The 18,910-nt window shown below is 35.9% G+C and overlaps 1 protein-coding gene across 2 annotated transcripts in view; it reads right to left on the bottom strand.

Moving 5' to 3' along the window:
* Ano6 (anoctamin 6) overlaps positions 1–18,910 on the bottom strand; it is a 191,492-nt gene that overhangs the window by 81,941 nt on the left and 90,641 nt on the right. For both annotated transcript variants that reach the window (XM_076854348.1, XM_076854347.1), the window contains one exon: positions 5,888–6,016. In XM_076854348.1, the coding sequence (XP_076710463.1) occupies positions 5,888–6,016 (129 nt within the window). The remainder of the gene's footprint in view (positions 1–5,887; positions 6,017–18,910) is intronic.

Below are 18,910 nucleotides of genomic sequence, written 5' to 3'. Positions count from 1 at the left end.
ACTTCAAAAAGTTTTTTTTACTTTCCTCATATTTCTTTATTTTAATTGAAAGTTAAAAATTCTATAAATATTTGTCATTTAAAACATGTTATTTAAAAATAGGTATACATTGTAGAAGACTAAATTGAACTAATATGCATTACACATATTTTGTGTGTGGTAAGAACACTTAAGATCTAGTCTTTAAGCAATTTTCAACAAGACAGTACATTAGCAAGCTATAGTGAGCATGCTACATAATAGATGTTTTGAACTTACCTCTTCCAGGTTGAAATTTTGTATTCTTTAACCCCTGGTAACCACCATTTTATTCTCTACATCTATATGTTTAACATTTTTAATACTCCACAAATAAGCATCAAATATTCATTAATGTAAACGTTTAATGTAGTGTTAGCATAGACAACATATAACTATGAAAATTATATACATCTTTAAGGCCAGTAAGAATCAATTTTTGAGTTATCTATATTGTTAGTTACTACCTCAATCAAAAATAACCACATACAGTCAGCCCTTCATATCCATGGGCTCTACATCAACAAATTCTACCAAATGAGGATGGAAAATCTTCGGGGGGTTGGGGAAGGGACTACTGTACCTATACTAAAAATATTCAGATATTTTTCCTCACCGTTATTATCTAAACTACACAGGACAACAAATTTACATAGTATTTATACTATATTAGTCATAACACATAATCTGGAGATAATATAAAGTATATGGGAAGATTTGCATAGGTCACATGCAAAAACTGTGCCATTTTATATAGGGGACATCAGCATCTCAGATTCTGAATCCACAGGGATCATGGAACCAACCACCTGTGCATACCAAGGAACAACATCTTGTACTTAAGACTTAATGAAGACCTGTGTGCAATGGTGCACATCTGTAATCCCAGCGGCTTGGGAGGCTCTGAGCCACAAAGTGAACCCTGTCTCAAAATAAAAAAGGGTTGGGGATGTGGCTCAGTGAATAAGTACCCCTGGGTTCAATCCCCAGTACCCCCCCCCAAAAAAAAAAGCACCAAAAACAAAAACCCAAAACTGATAAAGCCTAAAACTCAGTTATTATAAAAAGGTCCTAGGAATCTAGGACCAAAAGCGAGCCCTTTTAACTTCCTAAGAAAAATTTAAAAATTTACTGCAAGTGTGACATTTAAGGAAATTTTGTGAACATTCCCATTAAATCATGAACAGTACAATAGTGGTGTCTGTGTGTTGCTGGTTTTGTTCTAGAGATCTTAACCACTGCAATTGGACAAGGAAGATATGTAAGACAGCAAAGGACAAGCAAAACTGTCATCATTTGTAGACAAGATGGTCTTCATCTGAAAAAAAACTTAAAAGCAGCACTGGAAACTATTAGAACTAAAAAGAATTTATCAAGGTTCCTGGGTAGAACTCATAATAATCAACAGACTTCTTTTACACACAACCATAAGCCATAAGCTGCAACATAAAATGTTTTTGACAGCAGCAACAAAATTTTAAAATAATTAAGAAAAGTTAATAAAAATATACAAGATCTTCATGGACATCGTTATGAAACTTTACAAGATTTAAGACCTCATTAAATGGAGTAATATACTGTGTTCATCATACTAAAACTTCCTGATAAAGTTTTAAATATTTCCAAAAAGATCTCATTCGACTTCTAAGCAAACAATTTGGCCTTAGACTAATTAGTATGAAATAATGCATAACAATTTTTAAAGCTTACAGGATCTGAAACCAATTAATTGTCTCACAGTATTTGCAAGTGTGGGTAAAATCATATTTAGTTATATAATGAACATGATCACCAATTTATTTAAAATTCCTTATTCTACAATCACTGTAAGCCAGAGCTTTCTACTGCACACTAAAGAATCCTTAAGGCCAGGTAAGAATACAAATATATACTTCCATATACCAACTTTTCCTCACCTTCAAGGATATTAAGTTTCCATCAACCCTTAGGAATGGATTAAAATATAAGTAAAACACATGTCCAGAATTACTTACATTATTTTTATGCTGTCTAGACCCCTCCACTTTCTTTTACCATCATCTGGATTATACCATTATGTGGTCATGAACACATCTGTCTGAAGGGAGTTGTCAGACAAAATAAAATCCAAAATAGAGCAATCCTGCCACTTGTTAGCAGTTCTGGTAAAAGGAAGTTTGAAAAAAGAAACAACTACTAAACAAAATTGTGCATGCAGAGTTGGAGAAATAAACAGGGATTTGTTTTATTTAAAACGTCTTTGCTCTAAACAGTATGGATCAAACACAGTTAGTTATGTTAATCATGTACTACGCCAGACATTGCTGGCTACTATGAACAGTCATTCTCCCCTTATTTATTACAAAGAAAAAGCTAAATGTTTTTCAGATACTGAATGATCAGGTGATTCAAGAGATAAATTAGACCAGTCTTGATTAGTCTATGCAGAGGAAGGCAACTCCATTCATCTTACTAGCAGTAGTCCCTTGGTATACACAGGGATTGGATTGACTGGACCACAAACTTCATGGATGCGCAAATGTCTGATATAAAATTTGCATATAACATACATTCTCCTGTAAATTTTAAATCATCTCTAGATTATGAATAATACCTAATACAATGTAAATGGTTGTTATACTGTATTGTGTAGAGAATAATGACAAGAAAAAACATTTGTATGTGTTTAGTGTAGATGCCATTTTTTCTCTGTGAATATTTTCTATCTACAGTGGTTTAATTTGTGGCTGCAGAGCTAACAGATATGGAGGGCCAAAAGTGATAGACTGAGGAATAAACTATAATAGACAATAGACTGCTAAGGGCCCTTCTAAGGGCTTCTTGTCTTTAAAACGGGGAGGCATGAGAAAGGATGTCCCCCTTTTCTGCCTCTGGCTACCTAAAGTTGTAGCAGCCAACTTATAACCAAATGAAGTCAGTTAAGGGACAGCCAAATACTGAGGATGGCAGGGTAGAAGGATGGAATGGCCTCATTAAGCCAATAAATTCTCTAGCTTAGAGATGGTTCTATATCCGGACTATTTGTTAAATGAGAACAAAATTATTTTCTTCCAGCATTTAAGCCATTTTGAACTTAGTTTTCTTGTGACTTGCAATGAAAAATACGCAGACTGATTCTGTGCCAAGCATAGTATAAGCTGAAATGAGTGCTTATGGAAATAGTTTATACAAGTCCCCATGTAAAATCTACATAAAAAGAGTTCATGCTATTAAAGAAAGTTGTAATAGTTCTGAAGTGATTTCACTACATAAAGGAACAAAGCTACATGCTATCGGATGTTTGGCTAGAACAGGATTTTCTCTTGCTCATGAGGAGATAAACAGAGGCTTAAAAGGCTGTATCTGTGTTTTTGGTGTTTGTGGCCCTATTACTTCTATATTTCTACAGCACTACAACATGTTTAACAACAGTTTTTCAATAAACCCTGGTGAAGTCAACCTTAGTGCTGTTTTAGGAAATCAATATGATCTACACATATTTTTTCTTTCAAAAGAAACAGGAGTCTGAAATTGCCTTCCCTTGGTATTGTCCTAAATCCTCAATAAGCCCTGACAAGGAATATGATAGAACTTGAAAATGTTTTTCAGATTAAAAGAAAAAAAACATGATTCCAAAGTTGAGCATTGAATTTTGGTAGCGTATAAATTAAGTAATATGTACAAATACAAACTGAAAATACTTCAAAGCACAGATCATAAAAACCAACATCAAGGTATATCAACCCATGGATTCAAGGATTTCCAAAATTAATGATTATTTTTTCCTCCTGATTTATAAGGGTTATCCTGGGACCTATGTTTTTTTCTAACACAAATGCAGAATCTATTAATAATGTAAGTAGCTCTAGGGCCCCTTCACCATGGCAGTAAAGCTCTGTCTAAAACCAGAACTGTTTCCTTTATACTTTAATGGATTAGCTCTTTTTAACTTAACTTTAGTCTCAATTCTGCTCCACTGGCATATGGACACTTAATGAATATTTGATAACGGTGACTATGACTGCACAGAATGTCTTAGAGTCCACAGGAAAAGTGCTCTAAGATATTTTGCTCCAGTGATAAAATTGTCTGAGAGCCATGTCTTTTCATAAGCCCCAAATAAGATGAGAGGAAGACACATAAATGAACAATTTGATATAGGTTAAAATTTATGTAACACCAACATATGTTATTTTACCTAATCTTATTCATATTCCCATGGACTAGGTGTAGGGATCCCATTTTCCTGAATGTAAGATGCCACAGAGTATGTGGTAAGCCAATATTTTATGTACCAAAATAATAATTTTGTCCAATAAAAGTATGATCACCATTTATATACCAGATGCAATCTGATTTCAGAGATGTCAAAATGTAAAAAAAAAAATTGAAAAAAAACCCCACAATATTGATAAGAACATTTTCCTGGTAACTACCCTGTCACAAACAATGCTTTCTACCTTCCTCAGGCCCGAGTGATGGAATGTGAGCACAATCCCTGCAGTGACTTCCAGACCAAGGTGGTGAAGAAGCAGGAGTTCTTTCTCCATCCTCCCTCTCATCTTATCTACTATTTGTGTTGATAGCATGATCCTGAACTACCTGTTGAATGTATCCGAGCCTCTGTGTTGGCTGGGACCCTTAATGACTTCAAGGACAGAGCCCAACCCCAAACCACACGCCAAACACAATGTCACCTTTAATTTTAACATAGCAATAAATCTTTTTATTGTTAAACCATTGTCATTTGTTAAAACTAAAATTACTCCAAGTAGTGCAGTGGCAGAATTAAAATGTAAATTTCAGATTTCCAAAGCCTGGGGCTTATTCTGTTGCAACATGTAAATACAAAACTCCAAACTTAAGCACCTCCAAATTTAAACACATAAAAAAAAACAAGACTAATTGCTCCATTTTTAAAAATGTTTCTTTGGTTTATTTAAAAAAATTAATAGACTTGAGATTGTTATATTTAAGGGAGAAAGTACAGAGAGGGACAATTAAGGTCATATACATGTCATAACACCTATGTGAGGGGTGGAGAATAAAGACCAAGGGAATGATTTCCAAAATGAGTAAAGTGATGCTTATTAGTGTGCACTCCTTTCGTCCTGTTGGAGAATAATGCAATTTGGGTTTAGGTAAAGAAGTCCCAGGCAGTTGTTATAACCCTGGCCTACTGCTTCAATATCTCCAGATAAGTACAGCCCTGTTTCCTGAAACAGCTTGAAGCAAAGGAAAGGGAGAAGGAAGCAGCCTGAGTGGCAAAGGATGAAAGGGAAGAAAAGGAGGTAACAGAAAACACCAGTAGCCAAGAGCTCATGTTCTAGATTCAAGACAAGAGTTTGAACCCTGGCTCCACTACTATTCGGATCAGCATCCATAATCTTGAGTCATTATTTAACCTCTCTTAAGGGTCAACTCTGTCATTTACAAAATGGCGTGATTACAGAACTCAGTTCCTGGTGTGATGAGAATTAAATGAGAAAATGCATGCAAAACACACCTACAGCACTTGAGTGAGCATACACTGGAAGCTAGTTGCTATACTGTTGTCACTAATCTTTAGCTTCCTTTTCTACCTAGTTGCAAATAGCCAGGTTTGCTTTAATAGAAGTCTGTTCTTCACAGTAGAAAGCACAATTCCTTCAAAGAAAGTCAGCCTTCAGTATAAAACCAACTGAAGTTAAGAGTCTGAAGAAGTTTCTATTTCAAAATTTTTTAAAAATTGTTAATATGTCTTGAGGGGACAAGTACAGAAAATGATGAAATTATGTTTGGTAAATGATTTTTCAATACCAATATCACTTTATTACTTACATAAAAATAACACTTCTTTTTCATTTTACAATATTATAAGGAATAAAAAAGAAAATAGAAAAAAACTTACCCTTTGTTTTTCATTTGTACCCTTTTTATTGGTCTCTTTTCTACTTTCATCTTCATAAACTAAAACAAAGTCGATTCTTCTTTGACCATCATTAAAAAATAGGGAGTCAGGTTTTCCATTAAATTCTTCCTGTGTGGGATTAAAAAAAATTGTAATATAACTTTTGGGAAAAGTGCTGATTTATAAATGTTTATCTTCTAGCTTTAATAGATTCATCAGTCTGCTTATTGAGAAAGAAAAATATAATCATTATTAGTTGCTTGACCAAGCAGTTGTGGCCCCCAGGATCTTTGTAAGTACAGTCAGTTCCTGGTGAGAGAAAGCCTTTGAGTTGAGCAGTTTAGCATTATTCTACCAAAGCATGGAGACATATCAGTATTATATAAGTAACACAATAATCCCAAATTATTCCCACCTGCAGCAAAGGCATATCCAGTTTAGAAATGGACAGAGTAAAAAAATCTGCCTATTTGAAGGACTGAAGCTTACTTAACAAGAAAAAGGTAAGATAAAACCCTGTTAAAGACAAAACCTTTCCTTCACCCAAGCTGAAGAATTTCATCCTTCCTGTGTTTTATTTTCTAACCTCTGAATCCTTTTCCAAGACTTATCTCTAGACCTCATATTTTAAAGGTGTTATCCATTTTTTTTAACCATGAAAAAATTCCAGAAGATGTTTCCATACACACAAAAGCCACACAAATCATTACTATTTTTCCTCAAATCCACAATGTACCATCAATCACAGAAAACAGATTTTTAAGATTCTTATAAAGTAATAACAACAAATTTAATGAGTCTGTCATTTAGAACTTGAAAGACTAAAACAAAGAAATAATAGCAGAATACAGACCTAATACAACTTAAAACAATCTATATTCCTATATGAATTTGAGCAGAACTGGTTTCATCTGCTCTAAGCATAGACCTGAGTTTGCATTCTCCTGCAGTCTGTCACGATGCTTACATTAACTGTATTTTTTAAGACTCAGACTGCATTTTAACTGATAATATTTTAAACTAAATTTCTTTCCCATTAAAAACTCAAGGGAAATTGCATTTTGCAATCATTTGGTGAAACCACTTGTATGTTATATTCATTAAATGTGATTAATTTGCCTCTGTATTCAGCATCAATTAGCACAAAATCACCTCATTTTACCACTACCACACCACTTCCTTTTTTTCTTCACACAGTGGAGAAGAGAGATTTTTTGCAACATATATGAAACTAATACTTGTTATTTCTTTCCTTTCTCCCACCATGGAGTGTATGAAAGCTTATCACTAGTAAGTGCCTCCCATTTAGCAGGTTAATTCTACCTGCAGAAGAAGCACTGCTGAGGTGAGTCTCACAATGCACCCCCCCACCCCCGCCCCCAGCCTCACTTAACCACAGATTTGAACCATCAACGGAAGCAGCTTCAAGGTAGAGTCATGCTATCAGGGCTCTTAGGGTCCAGGAAAACCAACTCATCATTATTGTCTTAGGGTAATTCCATCCAATTCTTTTATTTGCTATTGTAGTTATTTAAAACCATTAAAATTTCTTTGAAGCTGGGCTGGGGTTGTGGCTCAGAGGTAAAGCGCTCGCCTAGCATGTGTGAGGCCCTGGGTTTGATCCTCAGCACCCCATAAGACTAAAATAAATAGGTTGTGTCCACCTATCACTAAAAAATAAATATATAAAAAATTTCTTTTAAGCTATATAAAAATGCTAAGCCCTGTCTTTGTCATTTTAGCCATTGAGCTCTTTAGTCACCTCCAATTTCTCCTTCTTTCAAGGAAGACTTTACTACTGGTGACAATCAGGGAAGTTGGTAGAGGAAAGTTGTATGTAGAGATTAAAAAGAAGACAGAAAGAAAGAAAAAAGAAGGAATAACTTCTCAGAAGGGCAAAGGGAAGTGAGTCAGGGTGGAACTGGTCAGGAAAGCCTGGTCATCAAGCAGACAACTGAAAAGCATACAAAAAGCAACTTGTTCTCTATAGCCTTGGGTGGAGTCCTGTAGGAGCTCATTGACACAAAGTTGTGAAGAACTGGGCATCTGTACATGGCTCCAGGCTTTCCTCCCTTGCCTAGCCATTGCTTGGCAGCACAGGCTGGCAGCTTGCCTCCAAGTAATCTGCTCTGCATTTTTACCTCTTGTGTGTGATGTTAGATCCTTTGTTTGGAGGAAAATCCCCATGAGTTGGCAATAGTTGCCTGTGTGAAATAAGCACTTCACACTCTGATACAATACTATTATAATTCCAGGACTAAGTTTCCCCCTGCTGTGAAACTAAAACTGGGCTCCAAAGAATATGTAACAAACAAGGGAACTGGTCTAGGCAAATAGATACATTATGAACAAAATGTATTGTTAAAAAAAAAAAGCTGTATTGTTCAGTAATTCTTTTAACTACAGGACTGACTCATGCACTTGGTCATTTAAATGACAGTCAAAGAAATATTCTTTTCTTGAAGTTCAACTTTGGAGGAAGTAAAATTTTAATAGTTGCTCAAAATAAACATTGGTAATCTTTAAAGGACTGATAATTTGGAGATGGATTATCTACATCTTGGCCTCCACACCTTCTCTTGTTGTCTACTCAAATTTTGATCTTTAGTTATTTCTAACAAGTCAAATGGCACTAAGATGAAATAAGCAAAAAATCTGAAGCCCATTGAATCCTGTTTAGCAGCTTGAATTTTAAAATACTGTAAGAGAAGGTTTAAAATTTATTAAGTAAAATCACTTTAGAGATTAGACCTTATGTATGGTCACTGACCTCCCATATAAATCCATATACACATCAAGTTAACTAATTTCTTCTATGAGGGTCCTGGGCAAATGCCTTAATACCAAGGTATTAAACAGAACCTTTGTTTGTTAGTACTTCGCCTTTCTTCTGAGAAAAAATATCAAGCAAATATCTAATCAGTTTGGAGACTAGAATGTGTTGGTTTATACCCACTGCCCTCCTAGTCCCAATGCCACCAATCTAGCATTTGTTTACTACCTAATGGCAACCTGACCTGATGTTGTACTAAGAGCTAAAGGTTGGAGTATTTAAAAGCACAACCTATGTTCATTTGTCATTATATCAGAATAAACCAAAACAATACTGCCAACCACCGCAGAATAGCAACCTGGCTACCTCTGTCTTCAGCTGTTTGGCTTTGACATTTCACACTTGGGGTGAGGAGGAGACAAGCAAGGAGACAGATAACAATGAGAACTTGGCTGAGTAGGGAATAGGGAAACTGACATGAATGAGGTCAGGTGTAATTTACCCAAGTGATGTTTTCCAGCCCTCCCCCCTCTCAATCTGACTGCACTCCTTTTATGTGTGGGCACTCCTTCAACAAACAAAAAGGATCATCCTTAACCAATCAGGACAAAATACACACAGCAAATTATGCTGCCCAGCAATTGCAAGCTAGTGTGAATCTCAAAACATGAAAAATACAATTTTCGCTGTAAAGAAGTACATATAGGTACCAGAACTGTACCCAAAGTCAATTGAGACCTCCAGTAATTAAGTACAGTGGTTGAGAAAGAACGTCCTAGTGGACAGAAAAACAAGTTTAAAGATAAGAATTTTCTGCTAATGCATGGTAGGAAAATTTCCAATAAGCGATCTCTGATTGAATTATGGCATTGAACTTTTACTTGAATATGATGCTTCAGTTAAATGAATATGATGCTTCAGTTAAATGAAGGGGAAACTTCAGGATGGTGAGGTCTAACTTCTAGGCAGAGACAGAGGGCGCCTGGGGAAATAGCTGCCTGAGTCTAAGTGTTCTGTGGCACTTGTTAGGAAGCCCACCTTACTAAGCACTCTCCCAGGATTCCTGACATCACTACTTTTGTGAGTCCACAAAGTAACTGGCTGCCCAACATTTTTCCAATGTCACACTTTTCAAGTATCTTTAATATGGGTCCTCAAACATCCCTGATCGGAACCATGTCAAATTTCACTACAGAGGAATCTACTTCCTATCACTTAAAATGCTGAATTTAAGTTATTTTTTCAAGATTTGGATATAAAGGAGTCATACTGAAATCTTTGTTTAAACTCTTGTTTATATACAAGGGTGTCTGACACTGGCCTTAGATAGTGATACTGATTTTATCTCTTGAATTTCCAAACAACCTATGAGACTAGCTAGAATTCCAGGCTCATTTGGGTTAATGCTATTGACCTTTACACAAGAAAGGTTTATTGTCTAGCAATAACAGTTGAGAAATTAAAATATGAAAAATAAATAATGTCAAGATATTCACATAATTAAACAGTAATTAATATGTGAATGAATCAAAGATGTGGCTCTCTTCAGGTTTTAAGACTAGCAAAACAATGTCATTAATTTCAAGAAGACAAAGGAAACAAACTTAAGTCATAGAAGATGACTGAACTGAAAATGTGGGACCTTTTGTTTTATAGTAAATCTTGAATCCATGCACACAGCAAGTTCTAGGGGAAATATATCCAAAGTTCAGAAGCAAAAGTCTTTATGTAAATATGTAGATCTTATAAAATATGGAATTATAATTTAGTTTTTGTTTATATGCCATGCAGCTATGAGTGACATATATTCCTAAGTATTTGTCTTAACTATAGCAGAGTTCAGGGCGATTCACTATCTAATAATTGAAGCTTTTTTTCCCTTTACACAACTGTGCGAAAGTACTGTAGGGATAGAAGAGAATAGGTAAAATTTTATTCCTTGTATTATGACAAAAATGCAAACTGCAAAATTTTAGCCAAAAAAAGTATCATGAGGTGTCAATGCAGAAAGTTGATGTTGAAGGTAGAAAGACTAATACTTAAAGAAGCAGGGATGGCGGGGGAAGGAAGTAACGTATTAGTAACAGGTAAAGAGAAGTACATGGACATGCAGGACCTTGTTTCTGACCAGACCAGGCATTCAGGAGTATGCTAATGATAGAGAAAGCAGAGGAAAAGGAGGAGGATTCATCCTGAAGTGAGAACTCCAACTCTCTCAGAGTCCAGTGTATCAGGAAGTTCCAAAACTTCTCTTAGTGGTGACTCTATGATGATTAAGGTGTACTTAGGAGTGACCCAGAATGATTTCTGTACAAATCACATTGTTTCCTCCACACCCTATTCCCTATACAGTTTGCTTCCGAAGGACAGTTGCCAGGCTTGCTCCCCTTAAGGTCTCTGCTGATTCTCAGCATGTAGCACCTCCAGATTTACTTTTTTTTTTCGCTCAGAGAACCCCACTCCTGTTTTTTCTGATGAAAAATATTAACATATGCTCCATACAAAAAAAAATTCTGAAGATGCAGGAAAGTACAAAGGAAAAAAAATAAAAGTAATATGTAACCCCACCTGCAGAGATGAGCAAAGTTTTTAAAAATATTTTGGAGTTCATCCTTTTAGGATTATAAGCTCATGCACACATATTAACCAAAACAGTACCATGTTATACATACTGTTTTAAAAACATCAGAGACATTTTCTAGCTTTATATAAAGCTCTGCATCATCATGTTTGATGGCTGAAATGTAAATTAGTTAAACATATTCCTCCACTGATGAACACAGAAGTTGCTTCCAATTTTCTGCTTTTATAAACACTGCTGCAATGAGCCTTCCTGTACATATGTATACGTGCACATGTTCAATTACTATTTCGTTAGGCTAAATTCTGGAAGCAGAGTTTAAGTGCCATGGCCTTTTCAAAAGCTTCTGGTACATAGGTTATTAAATCATCATTGAAAGTACTTATGAAATCAACGCATCCACTACAGAGTATGAGAGTACTTTGTACCAACCTCACAAGACTGCAGTTTTTTCCACTTGTCCCAATATTGTACTAAGTGAAAGAGAGCACCCAATGCCTCTTCAAAGGCAATCACTCAAAGTGAGAATGTGGAGAGAAGGTTTGGAGAAGGTCCTATGCATCTCCAAATGAAGCATGCACCAAGCAATCTAAATGTGGAAATGGAATGACCTATAATCACTGTGATCTCTGGTACCCACCCGTGTGAGCAGGCTCCGACATCTGCTATGGTTTGAAACTAGTAATGCCCTGTGAAAAGCTCATATATAAGGCAATGTTGAGAGGTGAAAAGACTGGATTATGAGATCTGTAACCTCATCAGTGCATTAATCCATTTGATTGACTAATAATTTGAGGGCAGGAAATGTTACTTGGTGGTTGAGTGCTTACCTGGCATGCATGAGGCCCAGGGTTCAAACCCCAGCACCACAAAAAAAAAAAAAAAAAAAAAAAAAAAAAAACCAAAACCAAAACAAACAAACAAAAAACTATGGTGGATTAGTGGATTAATAATTTGATTTTTAAGAATTTTTTTTACATACATGACAATAGTGGGATGTGTTACACTCATTATTACTCATTTACAGCGTAAGTTTTCCTAACTCTGTATATAAAGTTTGTTCATGCCAAATTACTGTGGGCAAATGGGTATGACTAAGAGGAGGCAGGTCTCTAGGGGCATGCCCTTGGGGGTTACAACTTGTCCCTGGCTCCTCTACTTTCCAGTTTACATGAGGTGAGCAGCTCTCCTCTGCCATACCCTTCCAACACGATGTGTCTCCTTTGTAGCCAGCTGAGCATGGACTGAGACTTCTGAAACCATAAATCCAAAATAAACTTTTTCTTCTCTAAATTCTTGTCAAGTATTTTGGTTGCAGACACAAAAAGCTAACATAACACCATTAGAAAAGGTAACAGGTTGTGGCCATGGAAAGAGGACAGGGAATAATAGTGACTTAAAAGACTTTATTTTTACCAAAGTCCCAAAAGGGACTAAAGAATACTCTATCAGCCAGCCCTGGGGATTCAGCAATGTTGATATATTCTCTGCAACATGAACATTTAACTGGAGTGTGCCACACTAATTTTAGAAGGTCATCACCCCATTGACTGACTTTCCATTATAAACTACATAGCACCAGTATTTGTTATATATTTTGACTCAACCATTTCTCTAGATTTAGAGCCTACCACGTATTTGATTTATAACTGATTTCTTTTTTTGATGGGGATCAAACTCAGGAGCACTGGACCACTGAGCCACATCCCCATCAGTATTTTGTATTTTATTTACAGACAGGGTCTCAATGAGTTCCTAAGTGCCTTGCTTTTGCTGATGCTGGTTTTGAACTCATGATCCTCATGCCTCAGCCTCCTGAGCCACTATCATTACAGATGTGCCCCACATGCCATGCCCAGCTATAACTGATTTCTGTTGCAAATTAAAATTGATATACAAATTCTTTAAAAGTAGTCTTGCTATTTAACATTGGTAAATAACAACTAATTTCCAAATAGCTGAACTTATTACTTGTGGTCATTTCTCAGTTGGGACAAATGTAGTTACTTATAATATCATTAGATCTTATCACAAAAAAATGCCTTTTCATTGTGTTTGTTGCTGTTATTACACAACAACAAATATTCACATGCCCCTTGCCTCCTGGTTTAGAATAAGTACTTTGCCTTTTTCTCCCTCTGTGTTAAATATAACTCTCTAGATTTCTAGTATGAGAATTCTGCAGTTTAAACAGTGAATAAGGATGAAGATACAATGCCTATGACATAATTATTATTAAATACTCCCTTCTAGTCCATCCCAAGGAAGCACTACTTATATTAAATGGAGTAATTTCTGAACAAGCATAGAAGATATAGGGAAATAGAACTTTCAAATGATCTTTAAAATAAAACTTCCTTAAAAGGAATTAACTAGGGCTGCGGATGTTCAGCAATAGAGTGCTTGCCTAATATGTGCAAGGTCCTGGGTTCAGTCCCAGCATAGCAAACATACAAACAAAAAACTAGAATAGATGAAAAAGATTCTTATTGCTGGAAGATGCCGAATTAAAAAAAAAAAAAAAAGCCTTACTGAGCTTTTTCCTTAAACTCACAGAATTTTCATTGGAATTTTCATTAACATGGTTTCGATCTGGGGTTGTTTTTTTGTTTTTTCTTTACTGTTTCCCTGCAGAACTTCTACCCCTTTAAAGTCTCAACTTAGCTTTTCTTAAATAAATCAATAAATAAATGCACACAAGAAAGGGAACAATGAAGAAAAGTCAAGCTGTACAAAGAAAAAGACAAAGTGAAAATGTCTACAGTGGTTGTTTTTAGACTTGACTTTTCTAAAGGAAACCGTCATCTGTTCACCTTGTTGTCACCTGGCAGGGATGACACTGGGAAAAGAAACATGACAGAGATTAAACTGGAAGATATTCCCAGTAGTGTTAGGAAAGATAAGGTGATAGATGAACTAACACAAGTGGTACAAGAGGACATTATAGAGAGAACAATTATCCTCCTGAAGGCTAAACTCTGAAGGTTTCAGCATCTCCAAAGCATCTTCTTTTGCTTTACTGTCCATCATGGATTCAATTTACATCCATTTATATAAAACTTTTTTTGAATTTATGAGCATTTTTCAACTTGCACCATCTCCAGAGGAAGAATGTTCTGTAGGTTTTGGATCTACCACAAAATAGTTGTCTTAAATTACATTCTTAGACTTTTAAGAAGTAGCTCCTAATCTTATACTTTGGAATCAGCTGGAATCCAAAAAATCATGTTACAATCAGATGCTTTAGGATTTAGTGGACTTTCACAACATACTACCTACAGTTTTCTTTTTAAGATCCTTTGTCTTCAGGAACAATAATTTTCACAACCACCTGATTCTCCCTACCTACCCTCTTGTTCTTCTTCATTAACCATCTTTCATCTGTCTCTAACATTTTTATTTATTTTTAATTTTTTGGTTGGTACTGAGGATTAAACCCAGAGGCACTTTACCACTGAGGTACATTCCCCCATCATATTCATATACATATATATATACGTATATACTATACACGTGTATATACGTGTGTGTGTGTGTGTGTGTGTGTGTGTGTGTGTGTGTGTGTGTATATATATGATTTTATTTTCAGACAGGGTCTTGCTAAGTTGCTTAAGGCTTTGCTAAGTTGCTGAGCTTGGTCTCCTAAAACTCACAATCCTCCTGCCTCAGCCTCCCAAGTCAATGGGATTATTGATGTGTACCACCATCCCCATCCCTTACTTTTACCTCTTAGAAAACTCAACTCATTATGTCTCAAACATACTCACTGGTAGCTCCCATTCACCAAACCTACAGTTGTGAACTACCCCCACTTTCTCCATCAACCTATGTCTTTTGTGATCCAGGTTAGTAGTTCTTGAAATTGCATACTTTTGAATAAAGAGCCAATCTCACAACAGGTGACTCTCTTCTGAGAATGAACAGCAAAGAGTTTCATGGTACAGCTATTCATACTCTGGGCTGAAGAATATAAATAAGGTGTAGCTGAGAATGTAACTGAGGTAATAAGTCTTAAGCTCTTTATTGGGTTCTTATATAATTCTTTTTCTACAGATTCCCTTAAGGTTACAATCTGTCACTCTCCTAGTGACATAGGTTTGACAGTCAACTAAGGGTTTTCCTGATAGGGCAAGATTTCTTTGGTGAGCTCTTCATCTTTCATAGGAGGTTTTCATTTCCAGTTTAGGAGCTGCCCCGAGTTATTTTTAGCCTTTCAGCTGCTCAAGAGTTTGCAGAATAGAGTGCTGTCATCCCTGTAACTCCCCCCATCAACTTTTATGTCCTGTGTACCTCTCAGCCATAATTTTCTCAGAATACTCCTCTGGAAATCAATGTTTGCAACTTCATTCACAATAAGAAGAAAAACCAAAGGACAGAGTGCTCAGCAAAGCAAAGGATCATGGCAATGTGTATCCATTGGTTAATGCTTCATATAAATATTACTTTTCCCCTCCTTCACCTCAAAAAGTGGTTTAGTAGAACAGCTATTCTTTGTGGTATAAAAATGAGAATCCACAGATTTATCTAAAACACACAAACACACATACAAAAAAAAAACCCCAAATGACTTATTTTGACTATTAGACAATAAATAAAACCTTACAAAACTTTCCTCCTGTCAATTATTGAGAATTTAAGAAATGACGTGCTCTGAAGAAATGAGTTTTCACATAATTATACCTTATGCCAATTAAAAAATGGCTAATTTTTTGTGCTTGAAATTCTCTTTAGTATGTATAATTTTTATACCTTAAAAGAAAATAGTAGATATAACATAATTTGTTATTATTATCTAGGAGTTCATAGAGAAGGGAACCCAAACTGAGAATAAAGAACAGCGATTTTGGTGTCTTGTAGACCTGGGTTCAAACTTCAACTCTGCTATGAACCACTAGCCATGTGTCTTTGTTTGCATATTTTCTCTTTAAACTAAATGTACTTACTTGGAAAGTGGGGGGAATCTGCACGCGAGAGGCTGGTGTTCTCTATTTAAGCATGTGGCAATTCTTTATTACCAGCTGTGTCTTGGGTGCATTCATGCACCTTGTAGTCATCAGAAAACACATTTGGCTTTTTCTCTCATCATTTCTCAGATTAACAGGGGTCACATCCTTTAGCTACCAACTTACTTGTCTTTCATAGGTATGGTAGGACCCTATTTTCGTTGCTGTTTGTTTTATTTCTTCTAGTTAGCTATAGACAATAGGATACATTTTGATACATCATACATAAATGGAGTATATCTTCTCATTGTCCTGGTTGTACACGATGTGAATCACACCAGTCATGTAATCATGTATGCAGGGTAATAATGTCAGATTCATTCTATTATCCTTCTTATTCCCATACCCCTTCCCTCATTCACTCCCCTCTGTCTAATCCAAAGTACCTCTATTCTTCCCTAACCCTCACCCACTTATTGTGAATTAGCATCCGCATATCAAAGAAAACACGGTAGGACCTTATTGTTTGCTGATTTTATTTGGCTTTGAATTGGAACCAGATTAACTGAATTTCTTAAATTTCTTTGAACTTAAGCCTTAGTGCTTGGTTCTGGATGTCAGAGGCTTCTTAGGTTCTAAGAAAATGTGATTGAAGTGGAGGGCCCCTTCAACAAGTGAATAGAATATGTTAAGGGTTATTAACATTACTGTTAAATTGTATTCTACCCTTCTCCCAGCCTCTTTCAAAAGAACTTATGACATTTAGCATCAACGAGAATGAATAAAATAAGAGTAATGGTTTGTAAATGACAGAATGAAGGTCAGAGAAGGTAGGAGGAAGAAAATGCACTAACCATTGGGACAACGGTAATTGTTTGATCTTAACATGAAAATTGGCCCAAAGCCTCTTGGAAGCAGAGCAAAAGGGAAGTGTGTTCAACAATATAGTCCCGTTATCAGAAAAAAGGAAACATTCTTATTCTTCTGGGAGGTCAAAGTTCCAATCCCAGTTGTCATCCAGTAGCCTAACAAACAAACTTCTTGGCAAGGAACTGGGGTTATAAAATGTATTTAGGTAACCTTTGACTTTTTAGTCTTCAGTTCTCATGTAACTTCTATTTCTGAAGCACAGAGTCTACATTTCCCTTGTTCCATCTAGTGCCAACTCTTGGTCTGCAGTCTTGATCCTTATGACCTAGACTATATTCCTATCCCATCAGCCTCTATGCCTCCAGTACTCACCAAACTCACCTCCTGCACATGGATGTCCCTAAACCAACATGCTCACCATGTCATTGAAGGGTTAAAATAACTTTAGCAATGCCCAGTGACCTCTAGTGAAAGACTGATTTTCAGATGGATATTCAAGATATCTTATAATGTGATCATAGCCCACATTTTATAAACTATTAGTCACTGTTCCTAATCCTCCAACCCAACCATCCTTTCTCATCAAGTTTTCAACTATGTCATACTCCTTCCTGCCTCTACTCCTTTGCTAGAAGGACTTCCCCTCCCCATTCCTTACCACCTATTTACATCTTATTTCTCCTCTAAAGTCCAGCTCAGTTTTTCACTCTTGAAGTCTTTTTAGCAAGTTGGCTTGGTGTTTCTTTTCCCCTCACTGTACTATTGCCTACACCAACGGATGTATGTTCTGTCCACCTCAGAGGGATTCCTGACCCTTCTTGGGGCTTGCAATGTTAAAGCCATTTTTGTAACAGCAAGTTGCTTTTTGCCTTCTTCCCTGAATTAACATCTGCACTGAAAATGCATGGGACTAACTTACTACACCTCAAGCCTCGAGTATATGGTTGTTTAATATTCTGCAAGAAAAATTGCAGCACCCATAAAGCACTGTTGTTACCCATTGAAGTAAAACTGCCTCCAGGAAAAGTGCCTGTGTGGTTTTGAGTTGTGAGCAGAAATAGCTTCTGCCCTCCATGAAATGTCACTTTTACTTGACAAATGATTGACACAAAGATTTGGGTATACAGACGTGGGTAGTTGGCAGATATTTTCCTGGGAATGAACAAAATGAAAGTATAATTTCAAGGAAAATAACTGATAATATTTATTACTAGTGATAAAATTCTAAATTTTCCAAGAACTTAGAACTAGAACTCCAGACACCTATGTTCAACATGGTGACTTGACAGCTTCCCAATAGTCAATGGCTTTTTCTGTCAAGGCTGGAGGTAATATTAACAAATGTGATTTTTTTCATATTATATAATGAAATAGAATCTGTAAGATCTATTTATTTGTAAGATCTTCAATGAATCAGTGTTTTCCAACTGATCTCTATATGGTGGTAAAATCATGCTTGGGAAAAGATCCATTCAAAACTCAAGACAGCTTTTATAATGTTTGAAAACTTCATCGATATGCTTTCACATTCTACACTGCAGCCAATTTTTAAGAAACTACCACTGCTCGAGTTTTAATGTTATAGCAAAGTAGAGTATTCACAATTATTTGAAAAGGTTTTGAAATATTTCTCCCTTACCCAAATTCCTATCTGTATAAGACCAGGTCATTTTTAACCAAAACAACACATTCCAACTTTTAACTAAAGAAACAAATATGAGAATCCTGTTGTCTTTTCTTAATGAGACCAGCAAAATATATATAGTTTGGCCTGCTTCCTACAGTTTTTGTTTTAGAAAAATAATTGTTTTGCATAAAAGTGTTTGTTAATATTCATGAATAATATAATAGCCATA

The sequence above is a fragment of the Callospermophilus lateralis genome, chromosome 4, assembly GCF_048772815.1.
Source record: "Callospermophilus lateralis isolate mCalLat2 chromosome 4, mCalLat2.hap1, whole genome shotgun sequence".
NCBI classification, from domain to species: Eukaryota; Metazoa; Chordata; class Mammalia; order Rodentia; family Sciuridae; genus Callospermophilus; species Callospermophilus lateralis.
This window is presented reverse-complemented; position numbering and strand designations above follow the sequence as displayed.